Source organism: Furipterus horrens, unplaced genomic scaffold (genome assembly GCF_987537825.1).
Source record: "Furipterus horrens unplaced genomic scaffold, mFurHor1.1.pri manual_scaffold_8, whole genome shotgun sequence".
In the NCBI taxonomy this organism is placed as follows: Eukaryota; Metazoa; Chordata; class Mammalia; order Chiroptera; family Furipteridae; genus Furipterus; species Furipterus horrens.
In genome coordinates this window covers 19,063,421-19,083,095 of record NW_028327178.1, presented here as the reverse complement: position 1 = coordinate 19,083,095, position 19,675 = coordinate 19,063,421, and the positions used below count along the sequence as shown (strand labels likewise).

Below are 19,675 nucleotides of genomic sequence, written 5' to 3'. Positions count from 1 at the left end.
GTGGCTTCTTTTCTCCCTTCTCTCCCGCCGTAACACAGTGTCTGATGGAGCTTTCTTACCAGGCCCTAAAAGTCACGCATCAGGCACGGGAAGCGGTAAGGAAAGCAAATTAAAAAAGAAAAATTTGGGTCAGGAACTCCTCTCCCCTTGTTGCTACAGGCAGATTTGTGTGTCGCCCGTTGCTATGATGACAGAGTCTGCCACCAGAGTGGCGCAAGCGCATGGAGGGCCTCTCGGTCCCATTGATCTCGTCCTGCTGCCGGATTTGAGGTTATCACAGAAAGCTGATGAGTCTGGGACAGAGGCGAGTTTGGGAGTTTGGGAGTGACTACGGTTTTGATGAAAGGGAAGGCAGAGCCGGTTTTTGATGGAGGAAATGGGGTGTCGCGGGGGAGGTATTGTTAGGCTGAGTCTCCATGGGTGAGTGGGTTTGGGGAGTGGTCGGTCAAAATGAAGATTGTTGAAAGGCAGGACAGTGTGATCTGAGAATTGTGGTACTGGATTCTGGTCATGATTCTCCACTACAAGGACGGGGAACTTTAGGAATTCCACTTTCGGGCTTCAGCTACTCCATTTGAAAGTAAGGTAACAGGGCTGTACTCCTTTTCACACGAAGATTACATGAACTTCACAGACGTAGTGTTTTCCTCTTGTCTGTATCATCTGCTAACTACCCAGCAATATATTTTACAGCCACGAACATGAACTGAGGACATACTCAATGCTAGGGGCTGGGGAAGTAAAATCAATGCTTGTGGGGTAGGGGAAAGATAAACTAAATTAGAGTAAAAAAATATATATATACTGCTATTTGGGCCCCACCTCCAGAGATTCTGATTTACTGGTTTGGGATGGAACCTGTGCATTGATTTTTTTTTTGAAATTTCAGCAGGTGATTACAATGTGTAGCCGATGTTATGAACCACTTCTCTAGTGTCTCTTACCTTAAAAACAAGCAAAAAACTAAAACTAATAATACAAAAAATATAACTTTCTGTTTGACTTCCTTCCCCTCTTCTCCCCCTTTCCAACAACAACCTCTCTTTCTCTTCAACTTCAGGAGAGGGTTGTTGACTACACTCTCTGTTACTACTTCCTCATTTCTGGATTGTACTTAAACCCATTCCAATCTGAGCTTCAGAACCTCTTAGATTGGTTTTTAATAAAGCAGATTCCTGGACCTCACTGAGACTTACTGAATTAGAAACACTCTGGGATGGGATCTTGAAAATTGCACTGTAAACACACAATCCAGGTTCTTGTTCTGTAGGATCTGAATTTGCCCTTTTTGGTCAGCCTGCTTCCCAGACTTGACCAAGTGACTCTCCTTTATGCCATGTGTAGAGATCACCACACCACCTTCGTCCTAGGAAATTATAATGGAATTTTCCGTTGATTCCTTCCCCCTCCCCAAATAGACTCTGGCAAGTTTCTTTTCTGACTAGTAAACTAATCATGCTTTAGCAGTGCTTCTCAGTCTTTTACGTACGCACAAACACTGGGATGTTTTGAAAATTTAGGTTCTGAGCCAGTAGTACCAGGGTGCAGGGGTGTGTGTATTCATAAGCTCCTGTGTAATACTGATGCTACTGCTGATCTTTGGGTAGTCAAGATCAGGGAATGGAGAATTTTCCCCTATTCCACTTTAAATTTAGTGTTTAATTAAAATTAAGACTACAGTAGTCCCTCTATCGCGGTTCACTTATCGCAGCCTCACTGTATTGTGGGATTTTTAAAAATATTGTATTTAATTATTTAGCACAGATTTTTCGCTATATCGTGGGATTTTGTGGTACTGTATAGGTATGTTGTTAAAATTACGTAGGTTTAAGAGTGTAGAATAAATGTAAGGTTCCTACTTCCCCGGGGGGTCTAGAACATAATACCCGCGATAAGTGAGGGAATGTATATTCAATCTGAAAAACCTCTGCTACCTTTTTCCAACTTGCATGTAAAATCCTCTGGAATGTGCTAAGGGCAAGGAAGCTCCGAGGAACCATTGCCCTGATGTTTTTAATTTGATCACACAACTAAAACAAACAGTAATTGGTATCAATGCATAGGATGGTATTGGGAAAGCCATAATTGACCCATACATTTATGTGTATACACAAAATAATCCTGAAACAAAGTTACTTGCATTTATTCTCTGTGCCATTATATGTACTTTTCAGAAGTTGTGACTGCCTATGTGAAACTTTTATATTTAAAAATATCTAATATAAGCATTAGCTAATTAATTAAGTGGTTGACTAGGTTTTTAAATGAGTGTTGTTAAATATCTTAGCTTTTATTAATTGCATGGGCCTGTATAAAAAGAAAGCCCAGAGTAATTGAAAATGTAATTACATCAATGTTTTCCTTCAAATAACTAAGGCTTATTAAACTTGAAATGTTCAAACATTTAAGCGTCTATTGAAATACCAATAGCTATAAACAATATGCAGTTCTAAATACTAATTAAACAAACTCTAAATCACCATAAAGCTAAACTGAATTTTAAGTAACTCATGTTTTAAGTGCTATGCTCTTACATAAGGAACATTAACCACTTCGGTACTGACCACGGCTTCAGGCTTGCGGGTATCATTTAAAATGCTGTGGCTGCTGTTGACCACGTTCTTTCTGTACTTGGACCAAGACAGGCAGACTGATCAGATAACCTGGAACACTTTGATAATGTCACATTCCTACTCTTGGAGATTTGTTCTTTTTTAAACCACTAACTGAGAATATTTCGAAACGAATTTGGGCAGATCCAGTCAAGATGGCGGCGTAGGCAGACATGGCTCACCTCTTTGCACAACCACAGCAAAATTATGAGTAAAATATAGAATAACCATCAGTCAGAACTTTCAGAAATCGAGTTGAATGGAAGTCTGACAACTATGGGATTCAAGAAACCACATCCAATAAGATGAGTAGGAGAGGCCCAGACACGGAACTGGTTGGTCCCTCACCCACATGTGGTAGATAAAAATTTGGGAGGGCTATCTCAGGAGTGAGGAGTCCCAGCCCCACACCAGGCCTCCCAGCCTAGGGTTCCAGTGCCAGGAAGTTAAGTCTCCACAACTTCTGGCTGCAAAAACCAGTAGGGATAGAATTGGTGGAAGAAACTGGTAGAGCCCCAAGCAGTTCCTCTTAAAGAACCCACACACGGACTCACCTACTCAGATCACTTCCTCTGAGCTCCAGCACTGGGGTAGCAGCTTGAAAGGCACCAGCAGCATAAAGGGAGAAACTGAAGTGTCTGGCATCAAGGCGAGCACAGGCCATTGTCTCTTATCGAAACCCTCCCTCCACAGAAATGGCAAGCTGGTGCCATATCTGGGATGCCATCAACCTGGCTAACACTGTGTGACCCACCTTGGAGATCCGCAGAAACTCTGCCCCACCCAGCTTACAGGTCCACCCAAGCTGTTTTTCCATAGGAATGGCTGGTCTTGGCTCATGCTTCACAACTTTCTAAATCCTACCAAACAAGCAACAGCTGGCCTTAGTGAGCTCCAGCTCTGGTACTAGCATCAGCCAGCTTAGATTCACAGCTTTGATTCACCTGGGAATCTCCAAGCCCAGCATAAGTAGCAGCCATCTCAGATTGCTTTATAGCTCAGGCATGGTGCCTTAGGAAAAACACAGGTGTGGGCTGACCTTGGCTTGCCCCACCTGAGAAACCCCGGGGCCAGCACACCCAGTGGACTGCTAAAGACCCTGCCCCAGCACAGCTGGTCCTCCATGGAGAGCGGAGGTTGGTGGTCAGTAGTCACAGCCAGTCCTTGTGTAACAGAACTCCTGGGCTGCTCCGATTGAAACAGAACCCACGGGCTGTTTAGTTAGGGGCCCGATTGCCCGCCGCCAGAATTATAACTCTCAATACCAGAGTTTGGTGAAAAGAAAAAAAAATTGTTTATTTGCACATAGTTCTGCCTCCCCCTCCCAGACCTGGCCAGTCTTAGGAAAGTCAGAAACACCATTTCCCTACTTCCTAGGCACAGTTCAGCTTTACCAGTAGCTGCCAATCACTCAGTTCTGATTGGGGAGTTCCTTTCTGTGCTGTGGTGCCCTCCAGCTCTCAATGCAGAACCGCCTGGATTCTCAGCCTCCTTGTAAACTGCCTTCTTCCTGCAAACTGCGTGGCAAGAGCTTCTTCTTAAAGCAGCCTGGAGACCTCTTCTCCAAGCCACATGGAGGGAGCCCACGAGAGCCAGGGCCAGAGAGAGAGCAAGCCCCAGAGAGCCAGAGCGAGCTAAAATGTCCGCAGCTGCTTATCTTTTCCCATACTGCGTCCCCTGACCCAGAGGGTGTTGCAAACACAGTTCTCACCATTCACAGAACCCTACATAGGTTCTGTAGGCTCCTTCCGTACCATCCCACAGTCCAAGATCCCTCCCATCTTCCTGAACCTTGGAAGTAAAGCGGATCTTTTTGCAACAAAGTTTCCAGCCGCTAGCCCCAGGCATGCAAGGGCATCCTGAAAGCTGCTTCCTTTTCCCTATCTCCCAGCTGCAAACTCTGGGATTTGTTTTTGGACTCCCCTGTTTCTGTAACACTTGCAGCTGACTGGGCTGTGTAAATCCCTCCCATTGATCTGCCAACAGCAACCAAGGCTAAATTACAAGAGGAGGGTATACTCAGCCCACATGAAAAGTGTCCCTGAAGTACCCAATTTGGGTAATAGGGGAGGTTGTGCCACTGGATCCTACAGGACACTGATTACCTTAGGCCATACTACCAAGACACAGAGTCAAAGCAGCTCTGCCCAATACACAGAAACAAGCAGAGGGAGGCTGACAAATTAAGGAGGCAAAGAAATATGGCCCAAGTGAAAGAACAGAACAAAACCCCAGAAAAAGAACTAAATGAAACAGAGATAGCCAGCCTATCAGATGCCAATTTCAAAACACTGGTGATCAGGATGCTCAGAGAAATGATTCAGTATGGTACAAAATAAAGGAAGAAGTAAAGGTTATACAAAGTGAAATAAAGAAAAATATTCAGGGAACCAACAGTGATGGGAAGGAAGCTGGGATTGAAATCAATGATTTGGAACAAAGGAAGAAATAAACATTCACCCAGAACAGAAATAGAAACAAAAATTGAAAAAAATGAGGAGAGGATTAGGAACCTCTGGGACAACTTTAAATGTACCAACATCTGAATTATAGGGATGCCAGAAGGAGAAGAGGAAGAGCGAGAAACTGAAAACTTACTTGAAAAGATAATGAAAGAAAACTTTCCTAATTTGGTGAAAGAAATAGACATACATGTCCAGGAAGCACAGAGTCCCAAACAAGTTGGACCCAAGGAGGACCGCACCAAGACACATCATAATTAAAATGCCAAAGGTTAAAGATAAAGAGAGAATCTTAAAAGCAGCAAGAGAAAAGAAGAGAGTTACCTACAAAGGAGTTCCCATAAGACTATCAGCTGATTTCTCAAAAGAAACTTTGCAGGCAAGAAGGGGTTGGCAAGAAATATTCAAAGTGATGAAAAGTAAGAACCTTCAACCAAGATTACTTTATCCAGCAAAGTTATCATTTAGAATGGAAGGGCAGATAAAGTGCTTCCGAGACAAAGTAAAGCTAAAGGAATTCATCATCACCAAGCCAGTATTACATGAAATGTTAAAGGGACTTATTTAAGAAAAAGAAGATCAAAACGATGAACATTAAAATGACAATAAACTCACAACTATCAACAACTGAATCTAAAAAATTAAAACAGAAACAAAAACAAACTAAGCAAACAACCAGAACAGGAACAGAATCATAGGTATGGGGATCATTTGCAGGATTATCAGCTGGGAGGGGGAATTTAGAAGTATATTGTTTGCACATAGGAAGCCTAATAACATCTTTTTGACACTGTTTTCTAGTTTAATTACATAGTGTTCGTACAATAATATTCTAAGTGATTTCAATCCTTTGACATTTGTTGAGAATTGTCTTATGGCTCACTGTACAGTTAAGTTTATTAATTGTGTTGTTCAAGTCTTTTATTTTTCACACTTTTTTCTTGTTTTATCCATTCCTGAGGAAGACATATAAAATTCACTGTGATTGTACTTTTTGTCTATTTCTCCTTTTGCTTTTGCCAATTTTTGCTTTATTTATTTCCATGCAATGTTATTAGGTACATAGAAATTTAAGATTGCTATTTTAAATTAATTTGTGTGTTTGATGTGAGATGGGGTTTAAGCTTAATTTTCTTCGGAAGAGGGTAATCTAGTCTCTCTAGCAACTTTTTACAAAATTTGAATTACATAGGCAACTTTGTAAAAATATAAAATTACCATGAATTTGTAGGTCTATTTCTGAATTCTTTGTTCTGCTCTACTGATATACTTACCTGTCTGCATGCCAACATCAAACTATCTTAATTATTGTGGCTTTATATTAAGCCTTGAAAATTGATAGTGCAAATAGTCTGATTTAGCTCTTTGTCAATACTGTCTTGGTTATTCTAAATTTTCACATAAATTTGAGAATCAGATTTTCAGTTTATTGAAAATGGCCTGCCGAGCTTTTTGATAAAATTGCATTGAATCTATGGATCCATCTGCGGGAGAATTAATATCTTAATATTGATTTTCCAAGTCATAAACACTCTATCTTCTTCAATTTTTCTTAGCTATATTTTGTCATTTTAACAGATATTGTATTAGCTTGCTATTGCTGCCATAACAAAATACCAGACTGGTTGGCTTAAGCAACAGAAATTTATTTTCTCATGGTTTTGGAAGCTAGAAGTCCAAGATCAAGGTGTCAGTAGGTTTGGTTTCTTCTGAGGCTTCACTCTTTGACTTGCAAATGGCCACTTTCTTCCTGTGTTGTTCGTCATATGGTCTTTCCTATACTGGAGAACATCCCTGGTGTCTCTTTGTGTGTCCAAATTTCCTCTTATGAGGACACAGTCAGATTGGATTAGAGCCTCATTTTAACGTAATCACCTCCTAAAAGTCCTATCTCCGACATTCCTATATATTCACGGTTAGGGCTTCAGTGTATGAACTGAACACAATTCAGCCCACAAAAGTCTTAAACGTCTTATGTTAAATTTGTTCCTCTTTGATTTTTATATGCTATTGTAAATGGTATTGGTTAAAATAGTTTCTCTAAAGTTTATGTCCGATAGTTCCAATATCTTGAGTCCCCGGTAAATGTTTCAATGGTCATTATTACTGATGTTTCTCATTATGTTATTCTTATCTTAGACTGTGCAGAGGGGTGTAGCTGATAATTTGTTTTTATAAATAATTTGAGATGAAGGGGGCTGTTATCTGTCTGTAGAGATGATTTAGGTTTGCTTCTACCTTGTGCCTGCAGCGGGGGTACTAGTAAGTCAGGAATATCTTCATCCAGTTTCAGAAACTGAGATCTTTTTCTAGGCCACATAGAGAATGGGAAACTGAACTAAGGCAACTTAACTTCTCTCTGTCCTCATTCCTAGGACTGAGCCCTTCATAGGTTTTATGTATGGTTCCCTAAGAGTCCCCTATCCTGCTGGGTTCTGAACTACAAATTTTGTACTTGTAGCGCCTTGAGATTTTCCAAATGCACTACTAGCATCTTAGCCTCTTAGAGGCAGGAAAATGTCCTTGGGAAAAAGTGGCTTCAAATGCCAGTATCATGTGTGTGCATTAATGAATACACACACAACACACACACATGCAGGTATATCTGGAGGATAAAAATCCTATAATTGAAATAGATGTATCAAAGAGTTTGTACATATGCATATTTGACATATGTGCATACGCAACTGAACCAGAGTACATATTCATATATCCTCCGGATCCTTTTCTATGCTTGTATATATACATACATGCACACACACTCTCGAGGCAGGGAGGCAGTGGCTGTGGCACATGGATTCACAGGTACAACACTTGGAAACTCCAGGAGTCAGTTGTCTTATTTATTGAGTTGAGCAATCTATATTTCCCCCCTGGTTTTGGGTTTTAAAGATACCCCAAGTCTTGGAATATATCAGATCTAAGAATTTCTGACCATAATGATTGTGAACAATATTCTCAGTAGTATACATTGACAGTTCACATAATACTTGATTAGTTACAGAGTAATACATCAAGTTGAAAGAAATGATAGGTATCAAACACAATAAATAAAATAAGCACACCACATTGCCACCACCCAGCTACACTAAGGGTGAACCTTAGCACCTATCCATGTAGCTGTCCAGATCCTTTTCTGTGTGGTGTATACACACACGGGCACACACACACTCCCAACTGCTGTGGCACAAAGGTTCTCAGGTGCAACACTTGAAAACTACAGGTGTCACAGTCCAAAAGTTCCCACGAAGCCAAAGATTCTGGTCTCCCGTGGAAGTGCCATTCCCTCACCCTCACTGTCCTTGCACTCCTTCAAAATTCTTTCTCCAAGGCAAGTCTTCCATTCATTGTCAGGAGGATCTGTTCTTGATGTCTTTAATGGTCTTGGCCATCATTGGGGCAACCTGCTTCACAAGCTTCCTGCTGCTGCTGACCACCTGAGCCAGGTGGGCCCTGGTGGTGCCTGTGCAGTAAGAAGCCTGCTTCCTTGCAATGTTAGAGGGAGCATGCCTGCTTGTTGTGGTCTATGGGGCTTGTATGATCTTGAATTTTTCCTGGACAGCTGCTGCTCCTCTTTCAAACTAGTTGAAAAAGACCATCTTTGCTTGTCGGTCCTTGGGCTCATTGGTACGTGCAGATCTGATCTTCAGTATCAGCGCTTGTAGTCGCTGTTCTCGGACATCCTGAAGCCGCCATGACTCGTGTTCTCTCGGCCTTTCTTTCTTAAAGTTGTGGCGACAATGCATTTTCCACAGTTGGTCTGTTTCTTCAGCTAGTACACGATTGTACTTCTCTAGGTGACATAGCTGATCGGGTGTGCAACTCTCCAAAATAGGTTCCAGAACCGAATACGGAACTCCTCCCACTCGACAGAGTAAGCTGATGTTGTTTCCAAGGACCTGGATACACTGCTGGCGCAAGGTCATCATTTCGCGGAGATGGGCCCACTTGGAACCAGAGAACACCCGCATCTTAGAGTTTGTTCTGAGCCCGGTAAACCCAGCTTCTCCCTCTTCCGGAGGTGAAGGCAGTGCTCTTTGCTTCGGCTGGGAGGAGGACAACCATTCAAAGCCAGAAAGTAAACGGTAACTGGGCTGCACCCCGAGCAACGGGAGGTCTGGGAACATGGATGACCCATCAGTGGGGACCTTCTTGAGGTCGGCCCCAGCTGCTGCAGATGGCTGCAGCTTCTCTGACTTCTCTGTGTTTGCCTTAGGTAATTCCTGAACCAAGCCTAGGTTTTCACTAGGGCGTCTAGAATCCTTTTTCTTCAGCTTGCAGTCTTCACATTCTTCTTTTTCTTGCCCCAAGGCTGGTCATAGGAGAGGTATGCCTCGAAAGACATGGTGGGCGGCTCAAACTCCTCCTCCACACCTGCCTCCTCCATTTCAGCCATGGAGCCCGCTGGCTTCCCACCCAACGGAGAAGTGTTGACTTTCCCTTCTGCAGCCTTGAGGTTGTTAGCAGCCTCCCCTTCCGCCTTGGACAGCAGGCCCCCTGTCCCCTCTGTGGTGTCGAAGCCGTCTAGACGCTGCTTGTCTTTTAGTCCGCTTTTTCGGGGGGGGGTGGGGGGGGTTGTCCGGAGCCACCTCCGATGGAGGCGACAACTTCTGGAAGCGGCAGCCCTCTCTTTCCTTTCCTGCCATGGCACTCTCTTGGGGCAGAGGCCTTGGGCGCTTTTCTCTGGAGAAGACCGGGTGTGATCTCTGGCTGATCAAAGCGGAGGACTTCCCCTGTCCTTTGGCACCCAGCCGAGGGTTGTCCTTGTGGGAAAGTGGGTGCTCCTCACTTAGACTCATAGCCCCTTTCCCCTGGAGAGCCGCGAGGCGTCGTTCTTTGCCAAGCTGTCATCTCTCCCGAGCGGCTGCAAGGCAGCCTTCTTCGGGCCACTCGCGGGCCCCGTGGGTCTGGGCCGCGCGCCCCCCAGACATCTGATGGATACCTGCTGCCACAGGAAGGGACTGGCCGCCAGAAGAGGCAGCTGGTGAAACTCGGGGGCCGGTCCTCTCTTCTCTCCTCTCCCGAAAGTGGGGACCTTGGTTGGGCCTCTGGAGCGGGGAAGGCGCGCGGAGCTTCCCCTGCTGGCGCTCAGAGCTGCGCCGTTGGCCGCGGGGTGCTCGGTGGTCGCCCTCCACCTCCTCCTCCCGAAGGGAGACGTGGGGCCTTCAGGACCCGCTCTCCTCCTAGACCCTCTCGTCCGCCCCCGTGCTCCCTTAAATGCGAACCAGCTTCTGGCGCTGGGCTGCCGCATCCCTGCCAAGGCTTCTGATACGCTGTCGATGGGGCAGGCGACAGTTTTGCCGGCCCGTCTTGGCCAGAACCGCTACTAGAGAGTGAGTGCGCAGAGATCTCTCCTTAAATCTCCAGCTTCAAAGGGGCGGGGTCGGCTCCAGGGCGCCCAGGAAAACTGAGGCCTAGAGAGGGGACAGGGAGGGATCCAATTAATTTGCATATGCAGGTCGCATAACAGGAAGAGGGGAAGCTGGAATTTAAGAGGTTTAGGTCCAGTGTGAGGTACCCTTCTGAAGAGGGTGAGGAGTGGAAGCCTGGGGAAGGAAAGGGGTCTGAGGTCTAACAGCTTAGCCCCAGGAGGGCAGTAAGTGTCCCTGCACCTGGTTTTCCCGCAGAGCACTGTCTGATAAAGACATCAATCCATTCTTTTGGAATGAATGACTGAATGGCCGTTTCCTCTGATCATCTGAACATCAGAAGTAGGGCCTGACTCAGGTCAGCCCTGGACACTCCAAGTATCCTTGAAGGGACTTACTCTCACTCTATGAAAACTCAGTTTCATTAATACTATGATTACTGCCCCAAAGAACAACTTCATAGTCTTAACTGACAAGGTCAGCACTGACTCCATCTGTTGATTAGATAAGGACTTACTAGATCCTACGCAGATCTCCAGGAATGTACCTCACCTGACCCCTTTGTCCAAATTAGGAAACCTCAGTGGTTGCTCGTCCTTGATACTTCATATGTAAATTTTTTATTTCTTGAACAATTCTATAGGTATACCTTGTTCAACAATTCTATAGGTATACCTTTGTTCAACTTTTCCTTCAGGTTTTCCAGTTGTCTTAACATTATTTATTCAGCAGTCTATACTTCCTCCATCATTCTTTGTTTTAAAGATATCCCAAGTCTTAGAATTAATGCAATCTGAGAATTCCTAAAAGTTATTGTTTTCAATAGTCTCAGTAGTATCAATTGGTTTTAATATTGCACGATTACTCAGAGTTATAAATCAATTTTAAGGAAAGGATATATAACAAACACAATAAGTAAAATAAAAACACCACATTCCCACAACCCAGATATGCTGAGATGTTAACCAGGGGTGAACCTTAGTGTATATACTATGTATCCTTCCAAATCCTTTTTCATGTATGTATATACACACACATGTACACACACTGTATGTTTTATCCAAATGAAACCATACCATAATACCATTCTTTAACCAATTAGTTCTCTAACCAGCATCCAATCCAGGATCATGCATTGTATCTGGTGTTTGTATCCTGTATGTTTCTTTGAATTAGTACAGATTTTTTCAGCCCCTATGGCCTCTTTTTTTATTTTATTTTTAACGACCCTGACTTTTTCAAGACATCTTGAAAATTGTTCTGCAGAACCTCTCCCTTTCTTGATTTGTCTGATTACTTCTTTGAGGTCTCAGTTGCTGCCTATCCTGACTGAACTGGACGTTGATTTAAAGTCCTGATGGATTTAAGTTAATCCCTTTAATTTACCTGCCAGCTGATGCTGAGGCCCTCAGGAGACCATGATATTGCTTTACCGTGGTGGCAGTCCGATCTCTGCAACGTGCGGCTCTGTTGCTACTAGAAAGCTGTATGTGTGAGCATGGCATAGAATGGAAAGTCCCCGGTGTTCCAGTGGATTTTATACCTTTCTGAAATTTCAAATTCTGTAACTAGGTTATACTCAGAATCAACAACAAATGCCCCTCTTCATGGAACACTGTTGCTGAGCACAGTTGAACAGTCCTTACTTTGTATCAAATACAATAAATGACTTCCTGGATCTGCAGATTCTCCTTTTGATTGGTGTAGTGCTTTTTCAACTTATGCAGAATTTAAAACTTAGGAAGTTTCCTGGTAGAAACAGGAGGTAATCAGGAAACAAACAAAAAGCAAATTAGAACCTACGGGTATATATACTCAAGCTTTTAAGTGAATATTAGATGCAGGGACTGTAAAATAGAACTACAATAAAAACATTTGAAAGAAGAAATGTGTCCTTTTTAACTGTTTGTTTTTGAGATGGAAAGCTTAATGCAAAATTTGGATCTTATTACAGAAATTGAAATGAGCTCATGCAAATTAATCTCCATTGCACCCGTAAAAAAGAAATTAAAAGCACTAATGTTGCATGTGGTGTATATACAGTAACATTTCCTAAATATCTTCTGGGTCTAAAGCTAGGAATGATATTCAATGCTTCCTTTTCCTCAGGCTACAGTATCATAGATTCAATTTTGAATCTGATAATGGAGGTATTTTTTGTTGCACAATAACCCACAAAGGAAATGAAGGAAGAAGAAAACAGACAGATTATTGAAGCAGAGACAAATGAGATACCTTGGTAAATGTTCACTTCTGGGCCTCCTTTCCTTGGTAGACAGGAATTAATTGAGCATCTAATTGTATCCATTTCAGGAGCACACCATCTTTACAGGTTAAATTGACCATTTGTTGGTGGCCCATTCTTAGTTTTTTAACTGAGTAGATAATTTTCTGTGCTAATTTGAATGGCATGAGTAGAAAGATATTATAGATCTGGCCAACTTTACACTTTTAATTAACAAATTTATAAGACCACATTCTACATTTCAAGTAACAGCACATCTTAAATATGTAACACTAGGTACTTGTAAAGTGTTTTTCTTATCTCTTTCCTTATTAAATTCTCGATTTCCATCAAGCTTGTTTCAAAGAAAAAGTCTCATTATTATTTCAAGGCCTGGAGACTTCAAGTACATGCTGTCTCACAATCTGCATTGTAAGAAAGCCATTTTTTGAAGCAGTCTCATTACCAAACAGAATTCTAGATCACTAAGCCAAAGGATGTCTCTCAATTTTCATCATCTGCCATAGATATCAGGACTATTTGTCAAACTTTGTGATTCCAGCAAAAACAAAACAAAACAAACAAACAAAAAACCCTGGAAAGACTCATGACTGGAGTTGCAACAGCTACCATTTTCTAGGAATGTAATCAAAACCCTGCATAAGCCTCTCTGATAGGCTATTTATATTCTTTGAAGAATATGGTCAACATTGCTCAGATCAGCTTAGGATCCAGAGATCTCTTCATCCCAAGAATTAGAGCTTTGCCTTCCTACCCTGATCTATTGTGAGATCACTATGTCAGTGGTTCACGCTTCAAACAAGTCTCCAGTGCCTTACCCGTATGGTTCAGTTGGTTGGACGTCATTCTGCAAAGCATAAAGGTCACAGGTTCAATTCCTGATCAGGGCATCTGCTTGGGAGAGGCAAACAATAGATGCTTCTCTCTCAAGGCAACCAATAATGTTTCTCTTTCACATCAATATTTTCTCCCTCCCTTCTCCTCTCTCAAAAAACAAAAATAAAAACAAAAACAAGCAAACAAACAAAAAACCACCAAAAAGAGGCTCTCCAGGAATTCTAAAAGGAATTTGAAGAAGACAATTCTGCCAAATGCTTCAGCTCAAGTATTGTTAGGGCTGCTGTGAAACCTAAGGGCCTGCCTCTGGGTAGTGGACAATAAGATTCCCAGCTTTCTCTGCCTTTGTGTATATACAGTATTTTTGTTCATATTATCACTGATTCTTTTTTTTTTTGCCACCTAACTGTTTGGTGTTTAGCTCATTCAATGCTGCCTGATTTTTTAAAAAACCTTTATGTCTCTTCACTTTGCTGTCATAGATTTTTTTTAAAGACTGGTAACCACGGTTGTTTGATTTTGGCAAATTTGGCACACAGGTTTCTTTTTTTGTTGTTGTTGTTTTTTTCTGTTTCATTTTTTTATTTTTCAAATTAAAATGGCTTCTCTCTGGCCTAGAGTGAATGTGCGGGGGTGGGGGTGGAGACTGATGAGGGAGGGGTTAGTTAGTACAGGGGAGGGATTCATGGAGCCAATTCATCGGCCTAGAAACAGAAGACTTGGATTCTGCTTCCAAATCTTTGCAGGCTTTTGAGCAAATCTCTTAACTTTTCTAGACCTCAGGTTTCTGGGACTCAGTGATCTCCAGGTACCTTCTAGGTCCTAAAATTCTGAAACAAAACTCCAAGCATGAGTTTGAGAATTTGTAGATTTAAAAACATATACCATCAGTCTTATTACTGCTTGTTTAATATGAAGTTATATTTTTATTTTGCAAACTTGATTTGTACTGAATTTGTAATGATTGTCATCTTACAGAACTAATAATTTGGAACCACCTAAATTTCATGAACTGCTTCCCCTCCTAATACACTAGATGGCACTATAGGCAAGGCGAATCAAACGACCAAAAAAAAAAAAGGAAAAAAAATTTTGACTATCAATGCAAAGGAGATAGGCCTTCACCAAGAAAGAGTTGTGTCAACATCTTCAGAAAGATAAATGAAAACTGCCAGTGTAGAACATCTTAGTATCAGGATAATGTCATTTTTACAGTGGCTTTCAATTTTTTTATTGTGCTCAATTAACAAGGATGTCTTAGATTGAGATCCAGAACACATACATACGGACAAACACAACAAGTTTCAAGAAGTAATGGTAAGCCTTCTTACCTGCTATGCATTCTGTGATAATTCTATTGCTGCTTGTACCCCATTAATGATTTCATGATCTGTATTTCAAAAACAAACAATTATCTATCAAGAAATACCAGACCCTACTCAGCACTTGGCACCATGCCAGGCACTGTGGGCAACAAAGAAATCCATAAGGATACTTCTGTTTACTGGGAAAGGGAAGAGTTAATTACCTTGTGGGATATTAGACAGCAACCCTGTACCACACTGAAATTATGCCCACAGACTAAAAATCAGTGGAAAAAGATATTTTAAGTGAAGATTTTATGGAATAGCTACTAAGCCTTTACTTTGATATGAACTTTTGTTGGGAAAATTACATACTGTGGAACAAAAGTAGTTACATAAAGTAAATGTATATTCTGTTCATAATATGTTTTTTTAAAGATACATACATAGTTGGTAAAACCATAAAGAAAAAAAGGGATAATTAACATAAAAGTCAGGATGGTAGTTACCTCTGGTGGGAAGGAGGGAAAATCATATGAAAGGAACATAAGAGGGAGTTTCTAAGATACTGAGGGTGATCTAGGGCTTAATCAGGGTGGTATTCATTATTATTATTAAAAATAAATGGAAGTTCCCTACACTCTTCTGTAGAATTATTTATTTTATAATAATTTATTATAAATTATAATTTTATTATTTTATAATAAAAATAGCAAAGATTACTGTAATTGCTTTGTGATTCTTTTTTTAAAGTATAATTTATTGATTATATTGTTACAATAGTTTCAATTTTTTCCCCTTTGCTCCCCTCCGCCCAGTACCCTCCCTCCCCCAGCAATCCCACCCCCTCTAGTTCATGTCCATGGGTTGTGCATACAAGCTCTCTGGCTTCACCCTTTCCCATATTCTTCTTCTTTTTTAAAAAAAAAATGATTAATTAATTATTTAACTAATCTTTTATAACAAAAAATAACAATCCCCCCGTCTCAGACTTAAGACCCTTTATGATCTTATAAAGGACAATGGGCAAAGGTCTCGTGCTCCTCTAGCTGCTTCAAGCTGGGCATGGTGGTTGTCCTACCTACCCTTGGGTCCAGAAATGCCTAGTAAGAGTTGGGGTGTGGAGGGGAGGGTGGCCTTCCCACATGGGGAAGGATCCCACATGGGCACAGTCAGTTGGCTGTCCCTGGTCAACGACGTGCTTGGTTTAACAGGCTGGCATCCTTGTTGTATTCTCAGCAACACCGTTGAGTCTCAGGAGGCAGCAATGCAGACAGGATTAAGTGAGGCCTATATGTGCAGACAATCACCCTGGTTCAATTTTGCTGCTTTGTGATTCTTTATATCTTCTTGGTGATTTGTTTTTCGAAGTTTGTTAACCCTCCTTGGCTAATGGGGTCTCTTCAAGGACAGAAGTTGAAAAGTACCCAATGTCATTTTTTAAGAATAGGCTGTTATACACTTTTAAGGCCCTTCTAATGTTATCTGGTCTGTCCTTGAATATGAATTTGGATATTAGGAATAGTCAAATCTGCTAATAAAATGTTATTAAATTGAATAACTTTAAATAACAACAAATGACAGGATTATCCAACAGCAGGTAGTTGATTAAGTTATGGTTCATTCTCTGCAGTTATTTGAAGTCATGTTTTAGAAGAATTTTTAATGGCTTGGAACAATACAGGGATGGGCAAAAGTAGCTTTATAGTTATCCATATATTATGACTCTTACCAAGGCTTTATTAACTTAGAAGAGTGTCACAATGGCGCAATGCACTTAGATACAATCTCTTAAGTGCTTCAGTTGCCAGCCTTCCTTATTTACACATTCTTATAGTTTGCTTGCTATACTCAAGCACACTTTTCCACAAAGTTTTTTATTGTCATCAATAAATCTACTTTTTCCCACCCCTGTATTTACAAAGTGTTTTTAAGGAAAAAGAAAACTACAGGTTAGCAAGACACACAAGAATGGTCTTTTGTAAGAAGACTGAAAGAATGTGAATAAAATGTTTTGGTTTTTTCTTATGCCTTTATGCATTGTCCCAAATTTCTACATTGGTTACATACTGTTTTTGTAAATGTGGATTGAAGTAAAACTATGGTCATTAATCTACATTGAGGACAATATAAATGGAGGAATTTCAGAAATGTGTTGAGCAATGGAATAAAAACATGGCGTGCCAACTCCATTTAAATATATTAGGTCTAATATATTTGTTTAGAAATTAGTCACTACTTTAAAAAATAGACATTATTTTTTAGAGGAGTTTTAGGTTCATAGCAAAATTGGTCAGAAAATACACAGGAATCCCTACTACTCAGCCATAAAAAAGAATAAAATGTTAGCCTTTGTGACAGTATGGATGGACCTGGAGAACATTATGCTAAGTGAAATAAGCCAGTGAGAGAAAGACAAATACCATATGATTTCACTCATACGTGGAATCTAATGAACAAAGTGAACTAACAAGGAAAATGGGGGCAGACTCATAGATGAAGAGCAGGATGCCAGCTGGTGGGGGGCTTGGTGTTGGGGAAGAGGGACTGAGCAAAATGGAACAACAGTGTGGTGATTGCTGGGGGGCGGGGGTATAAGGGGACTAAATGGTATTGAAAAAATAAAGATTAAATAAAATACAAAACAAAAAGAAAAAGGAAAAGAAAGAAAATACACAGGATTCCTATATGCCCCCTGCCCCAATACATGCACAAGTCTCCCCAGTATAAACATTCTGCACCAGATGAACCCACACTGACACGTCATTATCACCCAAAGCCCACAGTGTACATTAGAGTTCACATTTCCTGTTGCACATTCTATGGATTTTGACAAATGTGTAATGATGTGTATCCTCCATTATAGTATCATATAGAATAAAATCACCTACAATCCTCTGTGCTCTACCTCCCTCCCTCCCCGCTAACCTCTGGTCGCCACTGGTTTTTTTTAATTGTCTTCATAGGTTTGCATTTTCCAGCATGTCATATAGTTGGAATCATACAGTATGTATCTTTTTCAGACTGGCTTCTTTCACTTAATACTACACATCTAAGTTTCCTCAATGTCTTTTTATGGCTTGATAGATCATTTCTTTTCAGCACTGATTAATATGCCATTGTATAGATATACAGTACAACAGCTTATTTGTCAGTGTGCAGGTTTCTCTCTAGACATACAAACTCTTTTGGGTAACTACCATGCAGTGTACTTGCTAGACCCTATGTTAAGCGAATGTTTAGTTTTGTAAGAAACCACCAAACTGTCTCCAAAGTGGCTGTACCATTTTGTATTTCATCCAGCAATGAAAGTTCTATATCCTCACTAGCATTTGATGTTGTTAGTGTTTCAGTTTTTCACCATTGCAATCACTGTATAGTGGTACCTTGTTGTTGTTTTAATTTGCCATTCCCTAATGGCATGATGTTGAGCATCTTCTCATCTGTTTATTTGCCATTATATTTTCTTTTGTGAGGTGTCTGTTTATGCCTTTTGTCCATTTTTAATTGGGTTGGTTGTTTTCTTATTGTTGAGTTTTAAGAGGTCTATGTACATTTTGGGTAACAGTCCTTTATCAGATATGTCTTTTATAAATATTTTCTCCTAGTCTAAGTCACTACTTTTCATGTTATATATTTTATTACTTTAAGAATTAGTATAATTTTTCCTTTAATATAATTTTCCCCTAGAGTTCTGAGAGCCCTGATTTATTTACAGAGTGGAGCAGAGGTAGGTTTACAGTTGTTCACATGGAAAATAATACAATATAAATACTAATACAAGAATAAACTGTTCTGCATACTCACACCTGTAAACCTACTTTTCCCCACTCTATATTTTAGACTAAATTCAGAGCAAAACATTTAACTGACAACAACAAAAAGTGCAATAAGTGAAATGCAGATTACTTTTTTTTAAAAGCAGTAACTGCTGTTTGAATGGCAGAAAATATCATAAATTTTGGTTGAACTAGTGGTACTTCCTATGCTTCCTTCACAAGCTCTTTAAAACACAGATTGCTTTATTTGCTGTTGTAGCAACTGAATAAAAACTTATCCCTTTAAGAAAAAATAAAATCCAAAACTATCTGAATCAATTTTGTTGAATACTTTTAAAACCTTCTATCTGCCAATTTAAACAACAAATATTGACTATAACTGAACCTCTTCATTATGACTTTGAATCATAAGAAAATAGTGCTTTCAAAAAACAAGACCAAGATGTTGTAGAAAAGAGACAATCAGAGAATAAGAAGAAACTCTTGGAAATTAAAAAAAAATATTACTGTCTAAATAAATTTTGTAGAATGGTTCAAAGACAAGGCCAAGGAAATTGCCCTGAAAATAGACACAGAGACAAAGAAATAGAACACTGGGGGGGGGGGGGGGGGGCAGGATCTTAAAAAGTTCAATCTGGAATATCTGCCATTCAGTTAGTATAAAGTTTAAAAAAATAAACTGGAAAAAAATAGGGGAGTAATTTACCAAAGAAATTTTCCAAGAACAAAAGCATGGGAAGTCCAACCTGACAATGGTCAGTACTGTGAATGGAGAAAGACTGGAACCAAGAAAGTTGTATAATTTCAGGACACCAAAGTTAAAAATAAGACCCTAAAGTCTTCCTGGGAAGAAAAGACACATTACGTGCATAGAATCAGGAATAGAATAGCAATGTTATGCCCCTTCAAACTGTCAAGTTTAAAGTAGAATAAAGACATTTTCAGGCACACAAATTCTCAACCAGCTTTATCTCCATGTACTTTTTTTACTCAAGAGGATGTGTGATACTAAACCAAGTGAGTAAACAGGAAAGGAGAAGATTCCATTTCTAGGGGATCCAATGCAG

General features: G+C 40.5%; 1 protein-coding gene and 1 pseudogene across 1 annotated transcript in view; one reads left to right on the top strand and one right to left on the bottom strand.

The window, feature by feature from the left end:
- The window catches only part of KATNAL2 (katanin catalytic subunit A1 like 2), a 61,246-nt gene continuing 41,571 nt past the window's right edge, over positions 1 to 19,675 (top strand). Inside the window, exon 1 of the mRNA XM_090285095.1 lies at positions 1 to 95. Within this exon, the coding sequence (XP_090141221.1) occupies positions 45 to 95 (51 nt within the window). The 5' untranslated portion in view covers positions 1 to 44. The remainder of the gene's footprint in view (positions 96 to 19,675) is intronic.
- On the bottom strand, positions 8,656 to 9,873 carry LOC150002592 (elongin-A pseudogene; annotated as a pseudogene).